The 19,932-nt window shown below is 38.6% G+C and overlaps 4 protein-coding genes across 5 annotated transcripts; 1 reads left to right on the top strand and 3 right to left on the bottom strand.

Annotated features, from left to right (window-relative positions):
- Positions 1 to 1,734: 1,734 nt before the first annotated feature.
- LOC116203054 (BON1-associated protein 2-like) lies at positions 1,735 to 2,688 on the bottom strand. The gene has a single exon (XM_031534719.1). It carries the CDS (start codon positions 2,490 to 2,492, stop codon positions 1,977 to 1,979), a length of 516 nt encoding a protein of 171 aa, XP_031390579.1. The 5' UTR covers positions 2,493 to 2,688; the 3' UTR covers positions 1,735 to 1,976.
- Positions 2,689 to 7,651: 4,963 nt separating this feature from the next.
- LOC116205535 (BON1-associated protein 2) lies at positions 7,652 to 8,817 on the bottom strand. The gene has a single exon (XM_031538162.1). The coding sequence runs from the start codon at positions 8,613 to 8,615 to the stop codon at positions 8,037 to 8,039; it is 579 nt and encodes a 192-aa protein (XP_031394022.1). The 5' UTR covers positions 8,616 to 8,817; the 3' UTR covers positions 7,652 to 8,036.
- Positions 8,818 to 12,646: 3,829 nt separating this feature from the next.
- LOC116202793 (putative protein TPRXL) lies at positions 12,647 to 13,645 on the bottom strand. Its single transcript, XM_031534405.1, has one exon. The coding sequence runs from the start codon at positions 13,643 to 13,645 to the stop codon at positions 12,647 to 12,649; it is 999 nt and encodes a 332-aa protein (XP_031390265.1).
- A 343-nt stretch (positions 13,646 to 13,988) lies between these two features.
- LOC116203941 (cell division protein FtsY homolog, chloroplastic) lies at positions 13,989 to 19,861 on the top strand. Of its 2 annotated transcripts, XM_031535925.1 has the most exons (12): positions 13,989 to 14,385; positions 14,860 to 14,964; positions 15,240 to 15,313; positions 15,412 to 15,470; positions 15,711 to 15,748; positions 16,635 to 16,755; positions 16,880 to 16,948; positions 17,053 to 17,135; positions 17,224 to 17,292; positions 17,598 to 17,660; positions 17,792 to 17,916; positions 19,432 to 19,861. In XM_031535925.1, exons 1-11 carry the CDS (start codon positions 14,044 to 14,046, stop codon positions 17,903 to 17,905), a joined length of 1,137 nt encoding a protein of 378 aa, XP_031391785.1. In that variant the 5' UTR covers positions 13,989 to 14,043; the 3' UTR covers positions 17,906 to 17,916; positions 19,432 to 19,861. The 2 variants fall into 2 exon arrangements, with proteins under 2 accessions (XP_031391785.1, XP_031391784.1); XM_031535924.1 differs by lacking the exon at positions 19,432 to 19,861 and having other exon boundaries at positions 17,792 to 18,163.
- Positions 19,862 to 19,932: the final 71 nt, after the last annotated feature.

Here is a 19,932-nt window from a genome sequence, read left to right as displayed (position 1 = left end):
ACAGAAAGAGAAAAAGAAAAAAATTGGAAGAGAGGGAGAGAGCTCAGTCATTGCGAGCTTTTCGTCAGGTGATCGGAAACTGTGATGAGACCTTCACCATGACATGCGCATATCGTCACAGCTCTTTCCCCCGTTCCAGCATAGAGCTGGTCCGGGACTCAACCGTGTCCGCTTACACTCTTGTGCACTGACCCACTGGCAGCTTCGTGGAAAGTCCTCTATTTATTATCTAAGAAACCTTTCTAATTATTCTCCCTCAGGGTGTTCTCTCTCTCTCTCTTTTTAATGAATAATACGTGATTTTATTGAATTAAGGAGCAATGTTACATGGGTGGGTGTCCTTCGAACAGACAGAGAGCATCAAAATTGGACATGAAACCGAGATGGCAAAGTTCGTGCGCGAGTCGATTTTTAATCCGGAGAACTCAAATACAACGCCATTCCGAGAGGTCCTTAAGCAATAAGTTTATATCTAATGAGAGGTTCCTAACCTCCCAAGATGATGGTCTAGCATTGGAAATCATTCAACTAGTAAAAGAGAATCGCTATAGAGGACAACATGCTTCCATTCATTCTGCCGAGCCAACTTCAGAGCTAAGAGGATTCCATGAGTTTTTGCCTACAGCGCAGTGACTATGTTGATTGGTGCATTCTAGGACAATATGATAACTATGAGATGTTCTCAATTTATTGATTGCGACTAATCCTATTTGAGCATCGCTTCGTCTTGATTAAAATGAACTTTTACTTAATTTTGTGCAAATAAAGTCTGTCCATTTCCATTAACAGCTCTGTTTGCTACTAAGACATATTCTATCTTGTGACCAATTTATTGATTGCGATTAATTCTATTTGAGCATCACTTCATCTTTATTAAAAGCAACTTTTACTTAATTTTGTGCAAATAAAGTCTGCCCATTGAGGGCTCTGTTTGCCACTGAGGCATATTCTATGCTATGTAGGATGAACCTTTCGTTCACTTGCATGACTTTTATTTCTTTGAGTATTGTGATTATGTTTTTTGGGCAATTTCTCCCACAGTTCATGACTTTTCGATTGGCAACCAATAAAAGCTTTGACAAATGCCGAAAAATCATAGTGCCATGTCATAGAAAAGCAAAAGTTCAAAAATAAATAATGTAAAGGAGGCTTTAACGTTCACAAACAATGCCAAGATTTTTAAAATTCTTCGATTAATTATTGCTCGACCATACTCGGAATTCAAAATGATTTTTTTTAAAAGAAAAGGTATAAAACACCTCACACCTATGTGATTATTTTCTTTTTTTTTATGATTTATTTCCTCTCTCTAAAACCAAGTTTAGCGGAAAAGATTTAGAAGAGGAATAAGTAATTGTGAGTAACATTTGTCGATCCTTGGTGCGAGGTGGACTTAGTCTGCTCCAACGATCAAAGACGAAAAGAGATTGATGATTAATGATGACTTTAATATTGGTGGCAATCAACGACTACAATGGTAATATTGTCTTATAATTTTTTTTAATCTCTTTTACATATTTTTAGAACAAAATTGCTGACTAAATTGCGCGAATCAATCCAGATGCTCACACTCGCATAATAAAAAGTGTTCCTTTTTGGTTCAATAATGGCACAATGCGAAAATCGAGCCATAGGTGCTATGTCCACCAAAAAAAAAAAAAGAACCATGTGAGCGCTAGCTAGTACTCTATGTATGCAATGCACGAGAAATTGTAGTAGGTATGTAAACAGAAGAACTCAACCCCAAAAAAAAAAATTGAAAGAAGAAAAAAGCAATTGATTTCTTCAGAAAACTAAATAAGCACCATAATAGATCTCCAATTAATCAGTTAATTCAATCTGCGCAGGCATTGATTGAACTGCTTAATCTCGTGTACCCCGTGAAGATCTCATCTCACCCACAATCTCTAACAATTATCTAAAAATCAATATGTCTAGCTAATTAATGCAATTTGTAAGGAGAAAAAGGAAACTATTCAATATTCGTATTGTTTAGAGACGTGAGACTTGACGGACCAAACTGGAATTCCCACCGCGACCCCACCGGAACCGGAAGGGCCTCCTACTTCCGATCCCTTCCCCGGCGCTTTCACCCTGGCTGAAAAATTAATAATGCCATTGCGCTGGCCGATAGAGTCCCTCAGCCTGTAACTCAGGAAGTGCAGGTGATTCTCCGGCGCGTACCCCCCGAGGAAATCCGACAGCGGCACCCTTGCAGCGCCGACGAGCCTCTCGTCCCCCAGCTGAGTCCGGCACTTGACTTCAAGAGCGATCACTCCACGATTGTCCCACTGTAAGGGCAACGATGCCAACTTCTCGTCCCACTGAGGTCCGATCCCGCTGCCCTCAGCATCCGCCACCTTTGTCGTGCATCGGTAGCCACAGCCAAAGTCTGTCTTTACGACGACGGACACGTCCTTGCTGACTGGTTTTCGGCCGAGGCGCAGGTCCTCTCCAGAGATAACAGTGACCTCCAACGATCGCTGCTGCATATCTTTGTCTTCTTGGTCTGGTCGATCGATAGTCGCTTGAGCTTATTCGAGGGATCGGTGCACTGCTTGCTGATGATCAAAAGAAGGATTAGGTTTTTTCTGTGTATATATAAACCGGAAGGGGAGGAAGATACGAAGAAGGTGAGGGGAAGGCGGGGCGTGCAGTTGCAGTGGCTCCGATACTATTTTTGGGGTGGTGCGTCTGTTTTAACCTCTGACAACATTACTGAAGAAGCGATCAGCCCGGCTTTTACGTTTACCGATAGATATAGATAGAAACTGTGGAAACGACAAGGAAGGTGTGATCATAAATGACTATCAGGAAAGGACGATTAATTTGGATCTGATATTCATAGGATTTATTGCACCATATAATTTAATATTGACATATATTTTTAAATTTATTTCAACGTTAATTTTTTGTCTGAGATATCCCAACGTTGTTAATTTGATGTCACCATCTAGCTCTAGAAGATAGTTGGCGAAACAAAAATAACAACATTAGGATATTTCAGTAAAAAAAATGACGTTGGATAAATCTAAGAATATATGTCAATATTATACTATGTGGTGCAATAAACCTTTATTAGTATGATCGAAATTCAAATCTAAATTTGATTCTTTTGGATTAATTATGTTAAACACATATATGCATCGTATGTACATTAGTTGATTAGTTTCTTATGGTTAGTAGCTCCAAGTCATTATCTGAGATGAAATTCAAGTGACAAGAATGTGATGCACATGCATGCAATGGCCGTTTGGATTCAGAGTTAAAGTTATTTTGATTTTGATTTTGATTGTGGAAAATGACAAATGAGATGTAATTATAAATTTTACTTGGGAAATATATATTTTTGTTGTGTAGTGTGTTGAGTTAAAATAAAAATTAAAGTTAAAATCAAATTTCTTGGAATCTAAACGGGGCCTAATAACCAGTCGCCATCGAACTTCCGTAAATTTTTCCCTTCAGTAACCATTTTCGGAGTTGAGAATAAATTAGCGGAGTTTCTCCCCCTTAAATTTTAAGTCAAAGAGAGTGTAGCGCACTGCGGTCCGTTCTCGCCTGCTAACTAAAAAATTTCAAGTTTAATACTTGTAGTGGGGCTACTTGTACTCTTTTATTATTTTTCTGGTCAACCACATCCCTTTATTAACTATTACGATTTCTGTTTCAATATATATTAGGCCTATAGGTTCCTTGTAAAAAAGAAAATCAAAATATTTGGTAATCAAAATATCCAATAATATTCTATGAAAAATTGATAAATCCACTTTATTATAAATATACATATATATATATGTGTGTATGTGTGTATGTATGTATATGCGCAATCCTCGTGTTGGAAATTGGAAAAGTTCAAATTTTTGGCACGCGTCGGCTAAATTGGTTGAAGATTTGAACAAATTTCCTGACTCGTCGATCAATAGCTTAAAATACTTTACTTTTTTTTCTTTTTCAGCCACCGATTGGAAAATTTATTGGAAAGAGGCAAATTTTTCTTCTAAAAGTTTATCTAACTGTTCAACGTCAGATTAGGACAATTCCACCATGTGATGGTCATGTATCTACTTCGATCCGCAAGAAGAATAATAAATATATATTTCCATTGAGCCAGGTAAATAAGTTCGTATAGATTAAATAGGAAAACGAGTGGGAAAAATATTCAAATGAAGCTTACACCTCTAAAAGTTCGTTTAGGAGTCCTGCATGCAGCTATAATAATTAAAAAAAACGAAAGTCATTGCTAGAAATTAATTGCCGATTTTCATTAATAAAAATAGAGATTTTTACCTAAAATGACCATGATTTGTCCGTTTTGTCAAATCTATCTTATACTTTTTTTTGTCAAATCTATTCATAGTTTACTTTTTGTATCAAATCTATTCGGCGTTATCTTTTCCGTCAGCATCTAACGGCCGTACTGATGTGGCACGTGAAGAGATAGTGGGCCACACTTGCCACGTAGGCGCCACGTTAGCTAGACCGTTGGATGTCGACGGAAAAGATAATACCGAGATAGATTTGATGCAAAAAGTAAACCATGTGATAGATTTAATTAAAAAAACATATGATAGATTTGACAAAACGGACAAACCATGAGTCATTTTAGGTAAATACCCCATAAAAATAAGGCAAGTAACCAACGTGGGTTGGTTCAAGTGGTTCGGCGCTTGTTCCGCTTAAGCAAGATATCGTGTTCGAGTCATTGTGAATGCAGAAAATCCACACTGGGAGAGCTTTACCCTTGGTGGGTCGACCCGGCTCGACAGGATTAGTCGGGGCCCAATTAAACTTCCAAATACCAAGGTTCAAACCAAAAAATAAAAACAAAATAAAAAAATAAGGCAAGTAAGATACATTGACCCTTAATGTTGAAGGGGCACAAATAATCCCACGTACTAAGTATCGAATATAAAATCTTTTAATTACCGTATGAGAATCAAATTTCATATTTACAGTCATTAAATTATATTTCAATTATGGTTACCAAATCTGCTATATACTAAAAGATAATACCATATATTTTTTATTTGTTATATACTAAAACATAATACAAGATATTTGTTCGATACAATGGAGGTCCGTGAGTTTACTAAAATGAAATAAAATTCATAATATCTAATAAATGAACACAGATAGTTCATATGGGTATCCAATTAATTCAATTTTACTTTCAAACCGTGCCGATCAACTAAAAAATAAAACTCTATCAATATTTAATTTTAATCATTTTTACAAGATTCAAATTCGAATTTTTATTATCAAATCCGAAACCTTATTTAAAAAGTAAAAAAAAAAAAGGTGTTGAATCACTTTAGAAATTAGAAATTATAAAAGGTTCATTTACAAATAAGGATTTGTTTATAATTATAACGTGGGAAGAAAATGGATTTATAGAGTAGACTATCCCTATCGTCATTTACTTATTCATCAGCAATCATTTTTACCCATGATATATTTTTACCACCAATTAGTCCCAAACGTTGGCATTCCGTCTACCATTTATACCATTCCGTAACGAAAAAATGACAAAAAATTTAACGTCATCTATGAATTTTCCGTCACGGAGATTAATGAAAAGATATAAATGATAGACAAAATGTTAATGTTTAGGGCTAATTGATGACAAAAATATATTAAAAGTAAAAATGATTGCTAATGAATAAATACACGGCGACAGTAGTATCGAACGACGCACATATAGTCATTGCAGCAGGCCAGCAGGTCGAACGACGGCTGGCACGAGCGAATAAATAAAGCAATCGAAAGTTGACTAAGTAAGAACAACTTTTGACAATGTCGAGGTCAATGACACGTCAGCATAAGTCAAATCACATATTTTGGTCATCATTCAATAGCAACTCCACAGCAAATTTCTCCAACGAAATTAATAAAATGCGCCGTCAGCCTTAATTTTCTTTATTAAAATTTATTTATTTCCACATAAACTAACTAAATACCTGTGCATTACTCGATAATGATACAAAAAATGTAATTATTTTGGTGAAGAAAAATGTTATAAATATTTATGCGAATTAAAAAATTATTAGAAGAAATTGACATTACGAATTATACGAGAAGATAGCTAAATAAATAAAACAATCTATACATGCATATTTTTTCGATTCTAATTCTTTTAACAAATGATTAACTATTGTAGCACTTCAAAATTTTTTATGCTATAGACAAATAAAAAAGATGAAAGGAAAAATTCTCATGCCAACACGTGACAAAAAAATTAGATTAAAATAAATTAGCGAATATATTAATTAAAGGAAAATAAAAAGTTCTCATGCAAATATATATATATATATATATAAGAATTGAATGAATACATTTGTGCAAATATATGAATAAAAAAAAATAATAAACACTCCAAATAAAACACCATCAGAACAAAGTAAGCAAAGAGAAAATTTATAAAACTTTTTTGAAACAACTAAAATGACATAAGATTGATGTTTACATTGAATGAGCATCCAACACAATGTATATATATATAAGTTCGCAGAGTCTCATCCGCATCTTTACAAATAGAAATACAATGGTAAAAGTTGTAATTTATATGGCACTATATATATAATTGCCAATATAAGATAAATTTGTATGTGAATGGCCAATATATATTTTTAACTATATATAGTTCTTATAATGTATCACATATATATAGCTGCCAATATAAAAATTACTTGTATTCTTATTATGCAAGATTGCGTGTTATCTTTTAATTCCATTGCATATTTCATTATAGATTAAATACCCTAGTATTAATCAAAACAACAATGTGGCCGAGTGAGAGAGTACGTAAGAGATGGCAACAAGGCGTGGTTTCATGATATTTCATCTTTTTGCGCAAGAAACAGGCAAATCGCTTATTATTATTTTTATTATATATATATATGTGTATGTATTGATTGATGTGTATTGACCTAGAAATAATGAAATTATTTTTATATGTATTTATATAAGCTAGATATACATCCATTATTAAGCCCCTGACATTGACTTGGATCCCGGTTTGAGTTGGTCAATATCAATCTTCATTTGCCACTGTCAGGATAAGAGTGACAAATCATAACAAAAGTTAAGTCCATCCACGAGATATGCATGCGCCCTTAATAATTATTTAAGTACATGTTTTGCAGAATATTTACCCAGAAAGAGCTAATCTACGATGCAATCAAAATTAGTAATACTTTTTTTTGGTGTGAATTATAGTATTCGGAATCTCAATTAGACCACGATAAATCAAATCGAGTCAGTTCACTAAGAAGTAAAGTTCTCTTATCGTATAATTTTTTACATTCACAAAATTTGTAATACTTTTTTAATGAAGAGGAAATTTTTCAATTTAATTAAAAAAAGAGATATAATAATTAGGTCAATTGAGCTTTTTGATATCACGATTCAAAAAAAATAAAAGAGATGTGAGTGCATTGGTTGAGCGACTAGATCGTGTTAGGATTAGATTCCGCACATTTCAACTTACTAATCCTCATCCCAACAACCACACACACACACATATATATATTGCAGGGATAACAATAGAAAGGATATAATTAAAGGATAATCAAGTTAAGACGTATATGGGTGGAACAAAATAGAGAACATTTATGCACCTGAGAGACTTTAGGGAAAAAGTTTCATGCCTTCCTCATTCCAACCTTTTGTTATTTGTTTTCGGCCTTCCTAAAAAGTTTCATGCCTTTCTTTGTTTTGTATAGTCCAAAAACAAGCAACACATATCCTATGGGCTGTAAATTCCTTGCGAAAATATGGTAAATTGAAGATATACATATATATATATATATATATATCAATATGTATGTGAATAAAACAAACTGCGAAGTTTTGGGGAAGATCATAACTGGCTTATCCAAAAACAAGTTCGACATATAAATTAAATTTCTAATTCATTTATGTGAAGAATCCTTACCATTTCAAAAAATTCTTATCATCCTTCACTTCATTATTGTTATTTTCTGGGCAAAAAGAAAATTCTACATCGGCTACTCATCTAGCTTTGACAATTGCAATAATTATCTAGATCTGCATGCGTGAGGAAAACATACGGGCATACCGGTCACTACTGTCCCGCCTGCACGGCCATCTCCTGGATCCACTGATTGAATGCCCATCTCTGGCTGTGTCGCTGATGCCGTAGAACACCCGTAAGGCGCCGGTGACTTCACCCTCACCGACACATTCACGATCCCGTTTCTCTCTCCAACTGCGTCCCTCAGCCGGTAACTCAGGAAGTGCAGGTAGTTCTCTGGCGTGTAGCCTCCGATGAAGTCCGAAACCGGGATGCTTGCTGCCCCAATGAGCTGCCCCACTCCAGAGGATGTTCTCCGGCGGACCTCAACTGTGATGAAGAACGTGCGGAGGGGCAGGTCCACGAGGAGCTTCTCATCCCAGTAAGGGTAGCTTCCGCCTTCCTGGTCGACTTTCGTGGTCGCGTTGGGGACGTTGTTGGTTTTTATGATTGCATACGCGTTGTTCCTGATTGGTTTTCCCTTGATCCGAAGGTCTTCTCCCGAAATGACTGTGAGTTCCAGAACGCGGTTGCTCATGCTGGCCATTTCAAATCCATCATCACTTTTCCGATTATTCATCATACCTGCGGCGCCAACATATACAAGTAGATAGGCACAAACCGTAGGTCGGTAGAGCAAGTAGATCAACACGTAAACTACAATTTTCGACTCTTAGTTAATTCCTGCAAGGATGAAATCAATTATGGCCTAAAGAGTTTCGAAAAAGCTTGTAATAGAGATGACAGGCACACAGAAGTTTGGGAAAACCGGATAAAAGGACTTATGATATATGCTGGTCCATATAGAATACTGCCTCCCCCTATATATATATATATATATATATATACACACAAAGTCGCGCTCTCGCACACATATATAATAAATAAATAAATTTTCCATTTTAAGTTTCAGAACGTTAGTTGCTTTTAAACCAAGCATCATCATGCGGTTGCTTGGAAATTTTTGTGGCGTCCAGCTGCTAGTGTTTCTGTGAGGATGAAATTATCAATTAATAATTTTCAAAGTCTGCTTTCCTTCAAGATAAAACTAACGGCGTAAACATACGGGTTGCTTCCGTGCAGTGGGATAAAAATTCCAGTTCCGCGCGCGCGAGGGTCTTCACAGCTCACCGGGGGCGATATATAATTAAAAATTCGGATATATATATATATATATATATATTGTATTGTATATGTGTGTGTGTCTGTGTGTGTATATATATATGTATATTCATATTATATGCAACAGGAGATTAGTTGTGTCATTCTTCGGGGTACTTTACCGTCTCGTGTTTGCATTGGTGAGGACAACCTTAAGTCGTCGCCTTCGCAGTTCATTCTCTCTTCGAATAAGAGTATTATATGCCCTGATCCTTGTTGATTATTTCATGTAACGTAGTCGAAGGGGTTGCGTTTTTCTCTTATCTTCGTATATATGCAACTTCAAGTTTTTTTTTTTTTGAGAAAAGTAGAAAAACTCCATTTATGGTTTGGAATCGAGATAAATTGCACAATGCATTTTTGTTAGGGATAATTAGCCTCCATGTGATATATTCCGTTAGACATAGGGGTTACGGTATTTTTTTTTCATTTTCAGTCCTCAATCTTTAGCTTTTTAGTCATTTAAATTCTAAATCTTTTTTTCTTTTATCATTCTTACCCTCAACTTTCCATTTTGTTTCATTTTAGTCTTACAAAGAAAATTGAAAGAGAAGAAGGGGTCGGGATCACCGATTGGCGGCCTCAACCCCGAATCGACCGGGGATTCTGACTCGAAGGTCCCCGATCGATTCGGGGGTTAGGGCCGTCAATCGACGACCTCGACCCCTCCACCGAGATCGTTGGTACCCACAAAGGACGCCAGTCACCTCGATGGAGGGGTCGAGGTTGCCGATTGGCGGCCCCAACCCCGAATAGATCGGGGACCCCGACCCTTCCACCGAGGTTGCCAATGTCCTCTGTGGGTACTGACGACATCGGTGGAGGGGTTGGGGTCGCCGATTGGTGGCCCAAACCCTAAATCGACCAGGGACCCCAACCCTTCCACAGAGGTCGCCAACGTCCTCTGTGGGTACCGGTTCAGAGGTCCTCGGTCGATTTGGGGTTGGGGCCGCTGACCGAGGTCGCCGTCGTCCTCCGCGTGTATCGACAATCTTGGTGGAGGGGTCAGGGTTGTTGATTGGCGGCCCCAACCACTCATTCCCTTTCGATTTTCTTTGTATGACTAAAATGAAATAAAATGAAAAGTTGAGGGTACGAATGATAAAAGAAAAAAGATTTAGAATTAAAATGTGGCTCCGTTTGGGAATGAAGTTTAATTTTAGAATCATGATTTTGATTTTAACTATACCAACTACACAACAAAAATACACGTTTCCCAAGTCAAATTTATAATACAATTTCATTTTTTCCATTTCCAGAATCAAAATAAAAATAAAAATCAAACTCTGTTTCCAAACGCAAGTTTAAAGATTGTGTACTGAAAATGTGAAAATGGAAAAAAAAAAACTAACGCTGTAACCCCTATGTCTAACGGAGTACACCACATGGAGGCTAATTATCCTTAACAAAAACACATGACCACAATGTTGTTTTTGTACTGTTTTTTTTTTTAAGCCATGCAACTTCACGCATATATAGGGACATGCACTACGGTACACAGTATATCTTGAGAAATGGACAACGGATCTCTGGATGGGAATCGGAGAGAGTAATTACTTAATGAAGCCAAATCCAAATCCTATGCATTAGAGTATTACTAGTATGCCGATCAATCGCTTTTTCAAATGCAACTCATCACATCGTCGTCTCTATCTACCTCCTATCGATTTGAGCTGTTGCATGGAATGATCAAAACACATGTAACGTGTCTTATTAGTCATTCTTATGACGACCTGATCGATCATCACATCATTGGTTAGGTGAAAATGAAATGGGGGACGACCATATGCAGATGGGTCAACGGAAAAGTGAAGGAAAGATATATTGGAAAACTGACGACTTGTAAATTAGTTGTATTTGATGATGTCAGAGCACCCACCTCATCCTTCTGCGTAACTAATGAGGAAAAAACTGTCCTTCCTTTTAGAAAAAAAGGAACTTTTGTTTTTCGAGCGGGCATCGGATCATTTGTAGAATAGAAGCTTATCCGGTCCTCGACGAGATTGCTCGGGGTTCAAATGAATACAGTCGATTATATTTTGACTCTGATTGATTGTATTGTATTTGTAGTCGACTGTGTTCATTTGATTCCCTCCCCAGTCCCGTCTGATTCCGGATAACTTTCCTTTGGGGGACAATACTGTGTAGCGTGGATAATTTTCATGGAAAAGACTAGAAATAAGTTGACTTGCCAAATATTCGTTTGGATTCAGAGTTAAAGTTACTTTGATTTTGATTTTGATTTTGATTGTGGAAAATGACAAATGAGATATGATTATAAATTTGACTTGAAAAATATGTGTTTTTGTTGTGTAGTGTGTTGAGTTAAAGTTAAAGTTAAAATTTTTAAATTGGAAAATGTGTATTTTTATTGTGTAGTGTGTTGAATTAAAGTTAAAGTTAAAGTTAAAATCAGGATTCTTTGAATTCAAGCGGGGCGTAAAATTAAGCGAATGGAAAAAGTAGCTAGGTTGATGATAATATGTATATATAGACAGACATCTTTTTTTTTTAATGTTTTGTTTGAGATTATAAAACTACTCAAATCAATGTGATTACGAACGAAACGTGAAGAAAATCGTATTGCCTACTGTCATATTATTGCTAGCATACATTAATTAATTACCTCCCTATATATATATATATATATATCTGCATGCATATACATATGCATAATATATTGTCCGTACTTTATACCAGATCACCGACACACAGCTCATTATTACAACCCTATATAATTAACTTAGATTATCCGCCCGGTTGGTGTTTAATTTATACAGTGCTCAATTTAAATATTGACTTGACCGACACCTGAAGTCATCGTCTATCTGTAGTACATTGATGTCAACTCTACATATATGTGTTACATAAAAGAAGTGAAAGCATAAGGAGGGCTCACGATTTTCGGATTAGAGCCACGTTATAATATGAACCTACATACATGATAATATATATATGAAAACATAAAGAGATTCAAGAATGAACCTAGTAGACTGAAGGCTCCAAAAGTACCAAATAATAGAACGACCCGATCAATTTATGCAAGGACAGACGGATTAACTCCACATAAATTTGATGAAACATCGAATTGATGCGGTATTTCACTGATTGCCCAAATGATATATAGTCTTCTGGCAACAAACACAGCAACGGGTAGCTTCATCTGTTGGTTTGGAGCAACTGAGGGGCACAGATGATGAAAGTGACCACTCGTTCAAGATTTCTCCATGAAAAACATATATAATCGAGTATCCGAAAACTGCAAGTAGCTAATCATACAAGAAACAGAACGAAGAAACAAAGACGGACCAAATATGCGCTGGGATTCCCTCCTCGAACAGTTCAATCAATCGGGTCAAGAAAACGAAAACTCAGAGCCAGTGCAATTCATCAGCATTGATCACTGATGTATATCGGCCCTATCTATCCCAAACAGACATTCGTTACTCGAAACTATTCATCCTTCTTGTCATCATCTTTATTTTCATCGTCCTCCTTTTCATCATCTTTCTTGTCATCGTCTATCTTGGGCTTCTTGAGCGGAGGCAACGGCATATATCTCTGCCACAGCTTACCTCGACCGTATGTAGCGGACTGCTGACTACTTCCATCACCTGAACCTGAACCTGAGCTGGTGTCCGTGGCATCATGGTCGACAAACTTGATTCGGAGATAACGGGGATTCAGCTGCTGCGATCCTTCCGATCCCTCGGCATGTTGGTCTGCGGGTGATCGGGCCTTGGAGGTCACTTCTTGGGCCGAGGACTCGGAGGTTGCCGCATTACTTGTGCTCTTTCCTTGGTCCGGATCATGATCCTCATCCTCCTCCTTCTCCGGTGTTGAGGAGTCTTTCCGCTCATCTTCTGGTGATTGCGATGAGGGGGGTGATGAGTGACCCTCCTTCTCTTCTGATGATGAGCCCTGCATTGGCGGATCTACCTTTGCCACCTCCACATCCTCGTCCTTCTCCTCCTCCTTCATCGATGATGATGCTGTGGATATTGGTCGATCTTTCTCCTCATCTTCTGATGAAGCCCTTGATGACAAATGCTCCTTCTCTTCCGATGAGGATTTTGTGGGACCTGGTGAATCTGTCTCTACCACCTCCACATACTCATCCGTTCCCTCCTTGTCGTCCTTCTCCTCCTCCTCCGATGATGATGATGAGGAGGAGGACATTGGTGGATCTTCCTCGTTATCTTCTGATGACGGCGATGAGGACAATGATGAAGTTTGCTCTTCTTCTGGTGCTGATGAACGAGAGGGAGGCGATGAATCTGCTGCTACGGCCACGTTCACATCCCCATTTTGCTCCTCTGCCTCCTCCTCCTCCGATGATGATGAGGATCTTGGTGTGTCTTCCTCCGTCTCCTCCTCATCCGTGGACGATAACGAGGGCAGAGATGACTTATCTTTCTCCCCCGATGATGAAGATGGTGGCGGATCTTCCATTTCGGCTTTCTGGTGAAACGCAAGAACTATAACTAAGCGGGAGCAAACAAGTGAGAGACGGGGGGAAAACTAAATTTAAAAACTACCGTATTAAACTGGGCATCTTGCCCCGTTTCCTACCAAAAAAAAAAAAAATTTGCTTCAGTGGCGGCAAAGCCCGGGGGCAAAATGGTCAGTTGGCCATTACTTCAACGGTTTTCGGTTCTCCGGTTAGTTAACAATTAACGGAAAGAAGCGCAAAGTGAGAGAAATCCAGCAGCAAAACGACGTCATATTGTGTCAAGCTCACAATAGTAAAACGACGACGTTCCAGCCCTATCTTCTATAAGCTAGTCCACAGTCTACTACTTCCTTCTCTCAGAAAGTGGGAGTAGAGCCCAGAGCTCGGGAAGTGAAGGATGATAATGGCTTCTTCGTCTCCTTCGGCTTCTCCTTCTGCTCAGCTTTCTCTTCTCTCCAAGCCCTTGCCGCCGCGTCAATCGGTCCAGCTCCTCTTCAACGTCACCCAGTCGCGGGCCGGGCCGCGTGGAGCGGCGAGCTCCCGGTTCAGGTGCTTCGCCGGCCAGACTGGATTCTTCTCGCGGCTCGGCCGCTTGATAAAGGAGAAGGCGAAGAACGACGTGGAGAAGATATTTTCTGGAGGATTCTCGAAGACGAGGGACAACCTTGCCGTAATCGACGAGCTTCTCCTCTACTGGAACCTCGCGGACACTGATCGTGTCCTTGACGAACTCGAAGAGGTGTTTGTCCTCTCTCCTCCTTCTGTTTTCTTAAGAATGGAGCTATTTAGGAATCTCGGATTCAGTTTAGCCCTAGGAAGTGGCTTTCGTTGCTTTTGGGAGGAAACTGTAGCTCGATTTTTGGTTCATTTTGCATCGTAACTTGAGCTGTCATGGACGAGATCTCCTCGCTTGTACTGTTGGTTGGTGAAGAAGTACATATAAGTTTTCGACGCTGGGATTCAATTGGTTCAAATGCTGCATTTGCTGTTCTAGTCCACGAAAATATTATAGTTGCTTGGTTCATGCTCCCGTTGCATCCTCAGGTCGAATATCCATCCTCTTCCTGTTTGTTTACATAAGAAATGTCTTGAGGAGTTTTGGGATTAGTTGAGCATTGATCATTGTCCGAAGTGAATTCTGGAGTCTCGATTTTGTTCCTGGAAATATTAATTGTTGGATTTGGATTTTCTTTTTCCCGAATTCTGGTTTCAGGTTCTGCTGGTGGCTGATTTCGGACCAAAAATTACAATTAGGATTGTGGAGGGCCTGCGTGAGGATATTTTGGCAGGGAAGCTCAAGTCAGGAAGTGAGATTAAGGTACAGATAGAGCCAAAAAATCAATTTATTCATCTGCTTATATGGATTTGATGTTTGAGTTGGCTGGACAGGTTAGACACAGTAATCTGGATGCAAAAACTTCAGACATCAGTACATATACATACTTGGAGGACAAGTTGCATTCGACTTGTCTTTTTTAGTCTTTTTCAGTAGTTCTGGTCAAAACTTAAGAGATTAACTTGATGCTGATCTATTCCTTATAATGTGTAATTGTATATAAGTTGGAAGTAATGTGCATAAAATGATGTTTGTAGGATGCTTTAAGGAAGAGCGTCTTGGAGATTTTAACATCCAAAGGGAGCAAAACAGAGCTTAAACTCGGGTTCAGGTTGGATTAGTTTTTTATAATGTCTTGTCAGTGTCATTTTTTATTCTATACCAAGGAAATGTAGCCCAAGTATTGATTTGGTTACATTGTACAATTAGGAAGCCAGCTGTGATCATGATTGTCGGAGTAAATGGAGGTGGAAAGACGACTTCTCTTGGTAAGTTGTCACGAGTTCCTTTAGCATGTTCGAGCAGTGAAAGGAAAGAGGAGTTCTGCTCCGGACTGAAACTATAGGAGAGAAAACATGTTGGTATCATGGATATGATGGTATTGTGTCCTCTCCATATGATTACCTCCAAGCGTTTCCAGTGTAATCATTGACGTAGCAGATATTTCTTGTGATACCTGGTTTATTGACATGTTGGGAAAGATGATTAATTCAATTGCTTGACTGCAGGGAAGCTGGCTTATAGATTGAAAAATGAAGGAGCCAAGGTGTGATTCTCATGAACTCTACTTTATTTATGAACAAGGAAAAGAAATTCTGAGCCTTTGCTGCGGGTTAATTTCAAGATGAAAATAATCGAATTCCTGTTCAGACTGATTGGATTTGAAGTTGTTGTGACATTTGTAAATGTTTTATATATTGTCATTTGTAACATAATCTTCAACAGTAAGTATCCATAAAATTCACATGATCAAATACCTGAACAAGATTATGCTATTTGAGGACAAAATCACAATGATTTTTTTTTAAATATACTTTTTAAAAAAAATTGTAGATAGCGATTGCGAATTAAATTGCAAAATGGCTAAATCAAAACAAAGGACTATACAGACGATTATTTGGATAAACCTATATTAATTTGCTGGGCAGAATATTATTAGAGCCTTTGACATATTGAATTTAAAAACTTAATTGAATAATAGCTTGAAACTAATTCATTGAAGGCGTACCATTTTCAGTTATAAACACTATTTCATCTTCTATTGAGTAAATTAGTCATCTCATAGTTCATTTTGTCTCATGAAGTTAGATTAAGAAGAGAATCGCTCATAAATTGATGTAAGAGTTATAAAATAATATTAGAGTTTTAGGAGTCGATTGTGAAAACAAAGTTGCGAGAGGTTGTGTAATATGTTAATTTTGGGTCATAAATTATTATAAAAAAAAAACGAAAGAAGTTGAAAAAAATTAAAAAATAAAATGGGGCTTTAGAGCGGCCACTGGCCTACCTGTCACCTATATAGATATATAGATATGACTGAATAATCTCTGTGATGCCAACAAAAGTGTCGTGAATCTCTTTTATAAATTTCAATTATTTCTAGACCTCGCTTGTTTTTCCTTTCCATTACATAATGAGGAGACTCTGGCTAGGTGTTACTGGCAGCAGGCGACACATTCAGAGCAGCTGCCAGTGATCAACTGGAAATATGGGCAGAGAGAACTGGGTGCGAGATTGTTGTAGCTGAAAGAGAGAATGCTAAAGCATCATCAGGTAGGCAGTTGGATAGAAAATCAAATGATTTTGGTCTTACATTCCATGTCGAGCTGTGCTTCCTGTGGATATACTATTTGAATGAATGATGCTAACTATAGTCTTAGTAGTGCTGCCTGAATAGTTCTTTCACAGGCTGTGAAAAGAGGGAAAGAAGAAAGATTTGATATTGTCTTGTGTGACACATCTGGACGTAAGCATAGACTATCTACTTTTGCCTTTTGGTGCTATTATGGTCGTTGCATATTATCTTTCCAATCTCAGCAGACATGCATCCTTATATGTTCACATTGTCAGGTTTGCATACTAATTACAGCTTGATGGAAGAGCTGATTGCATGTAAGAAAGCTGTGTCCAAGGTGGTTTCTGGTGCACCAAACGTAAGTTAAATGTCTGATTCCTTGAATGATGTGTTCCCACCATATTTCTGCAAATGTGAGTTCTAAGACCATTTTGAAATGATTTCAGGAGATTTTGCAAGTTCTGGATGGGACGACAGGTCTGAATATGCTTCCACAGGCAAGAGAGTTCAATGATGTAAGACATCCCTTCATGCCCGCACCAATCAACATTCCATCTTAGGTTGTGATTTTTGACCTAAACATAGGGCTGGTTCAAGCTGGAATTTCGAGCTTCAAGTTTATTGGCCTCATCTGGATGGTGGTGCTTTAAGTCTGGAATGAATAAATGAAAGGAATTCCATACTTTTATGTGGCTTTTGGTAATTGCTGTTGAAGTGTTTGGCACAGTTGCCTCTTTTCTCGACCTTACTCCCAATGAGTAAACTTAATGATATAATATGTATTTGCAAGCTTTACCCTGAACCATTAACCCATGAGCAGGTGGTCGGGATAACTGGGTTAGTCTTGACAAAGCTTGATGGTTCTGCCAGAGGTGGCTGTGTGGTAAGAGCTTTGAATTGATGTCATCAGTTCTTTAACAGTGGTTTTACCTCCTCCCTTGGCCAAATTACTTGCTAAACTGGAAGAAAGAAAAATGTTGCTTGGTAAATGGGAATTATATTTGTACTTTTCAGGTTAGTGTGGTTGATGAGCTAGGTATCCCTGTGAAGTTTGTCGGCGTGGGTGAAGGTGTAGAAGATCTCCAACCCTTTGATGCCGAGGCATTTGTTAATGCCATATTCTCATGAGGCTTAACGTGGTAAGTCTGTGAATGTGTTCTTGGTGCATGATAATTTTTATAGTCAAACCACCTTCTCAACTAAGCACCGACAAATTGTTGATACACTCTGTAATTTGTATGTTTTATATTTTTATAGTGACATCACTCCCATAGGCTTTTTGTTGCTGGCACTCTGTTTGAGATGTCTTGATGCGATTGTCACGATCTTGAGTTAGGGTAACATCTGTTAAGGCTATTGAGGCCTGTATGAGCTTTTGGTTCCTTATATTGTCTTTTTACCTTATATTATAGGCGATAAAACTTGTGTTTCGTTCTAACATTCTGTTGGGCCGGTTTCTCTCCTATATGGAGAATGATGAGGGCGGGTGATGGAAGTAATCCCACATGGAAAAATTGAGAGGAAATCCATAGGTTTATAAGAGATAATGGTCTAGCAACCCATTGGCTTAAGCTTTTGGGTTGCGGATGGGCCAGAGTCTGAAGTAAGCCCTCAATTGTTGGGCCGGTTTCTCTTCTATATGGAGAATGGTGAGTGCGGGTGTTGGAAGTAATCCCACATGGAAAAGTTGAGAGGAAATTCATAGGTTTATAAGAGATAATGGTCTAGTAACCCATTGGCTTAAGCTTTTGGGTTGCGGATGGGCCCAAGTCCAAAGTAGACCTGTGGATTTTACCTAACAAGTGGTATCAGAGCCCAAGGTAATGATCCTGGAGAAGTGCACACGCTATGCGTGGAAACCCACACCGCGCCAAGGCCCGAGTGTGGAACTCGTGGCTAGTGAATGGCCTAACAATTGGTATCCGAGTTCGGAAGTAAAAAGCCCGGCTCGAAGTCCTCCATATAGTCCAGAATGGGGGGGAATTGTTGGGCCGTGACCTAACAATTGGTATCCGAGTTCGGAAGTAAAAAACCCGGCTCGAAGTCCTCCATATAGTCGAGAATGGGGGGGAATTGTTGGGCCGGTTTCTCTCCTATATGGAGAATGATGAGGGCGGGTGATGGAAGTAATCCCACATGGAAAAATTGAGAGGAAATCCATAGGTTTATAAGAGATAATGGTCTAGCAACCCATTGGCTTAAGCTTTTGGGTTGCGGATGGGCCCGAGTCCAAAGTAGACCTGTGGATTTTACCTAACAAGTGGTATCAGAGCCCAAGGTAACGATCCTGGGGAAGTGCACACGCTATGCGTGGAAACCCACACCACGCCAAGGCCCGAGTGTGGAACTCGTGGCTAGTGATGGGCCTAACAATTGGTATCCGAGTCCGGAAGTGGAAGCCCGGCTCGAAGTCCTCCATATAGTCGAGAAGGGGGGGAATTGTTGGGCCGGTTTCTCTCCTATATGGAGAATGGTGAGTGCGGGTGTTGGAAGTAATCCCACATGGAAAAGTTGAGAGGAAATCCATAGGTTTATAAGAGATAATGGTCTAATAACCCATTGGCTTAAGCTTTTGGGTTGCGGATGGGCCCAAGTCCAAAGTAGACCTGTGGATTTTTCCTAACACATTCCCATCTATTCTACTTTGGATACAGGGTACATTTCCTGGTTCTTCTGTTAGGATGCGAGAATTGCTAGCCAACCAGTTATTCTGAGGGGCACTTGCTCGAGAGATGAGGTGATGAAAGAATAATATACTCATGATGAGAGTGAGTGATTCTTGGCATGAAGTTATGTTGCAGCGGGTCCTGAAGAATATTCTCTGTCCTCGGTGAGTTCTGATGGACCACAAGGTGATTTTTCTCCCTCTTCTCTTGACATTTCAAATCCTTGGCATTTACGTGTAGCGTTTTGTGGATTATTGTTTTGTTGTACATGTAAGGTGCAAAGATAGACGTGATTTTTCAGTCTTATCTCAGCCCGATTCGACTGCTTTTTGAAACTTTACGGCAGTTTCACCTGAGCTCGAGTCTTTCTTGTATTTAGCTGAGCCAACTTCGTAGTTTCATATTACAAAAATTTCTAGAGCGGTATGAAAAATTTGTTTATTATTTGCAATTCGACTTGATTACAACTGCATAACATTACTATCTCAT

Source organism: Punica granatum, chromosome 4 (genome assembly GCF_007655135.1).
Source record: "Punica granatum isolate Tunisia-2019 chromosome 4, ASM765513v2, whole genome shotgun sequence".
Taxonomy (NCBI): Eukaryota; Viridiplantae; Streptophyta; class Magnoliopsida; order Myrtales; family Lythraceae; genus Punica; species Punica granatum.
This window is presented reverse-complemented; position numbering and strand designations above follow the sequence as displayed.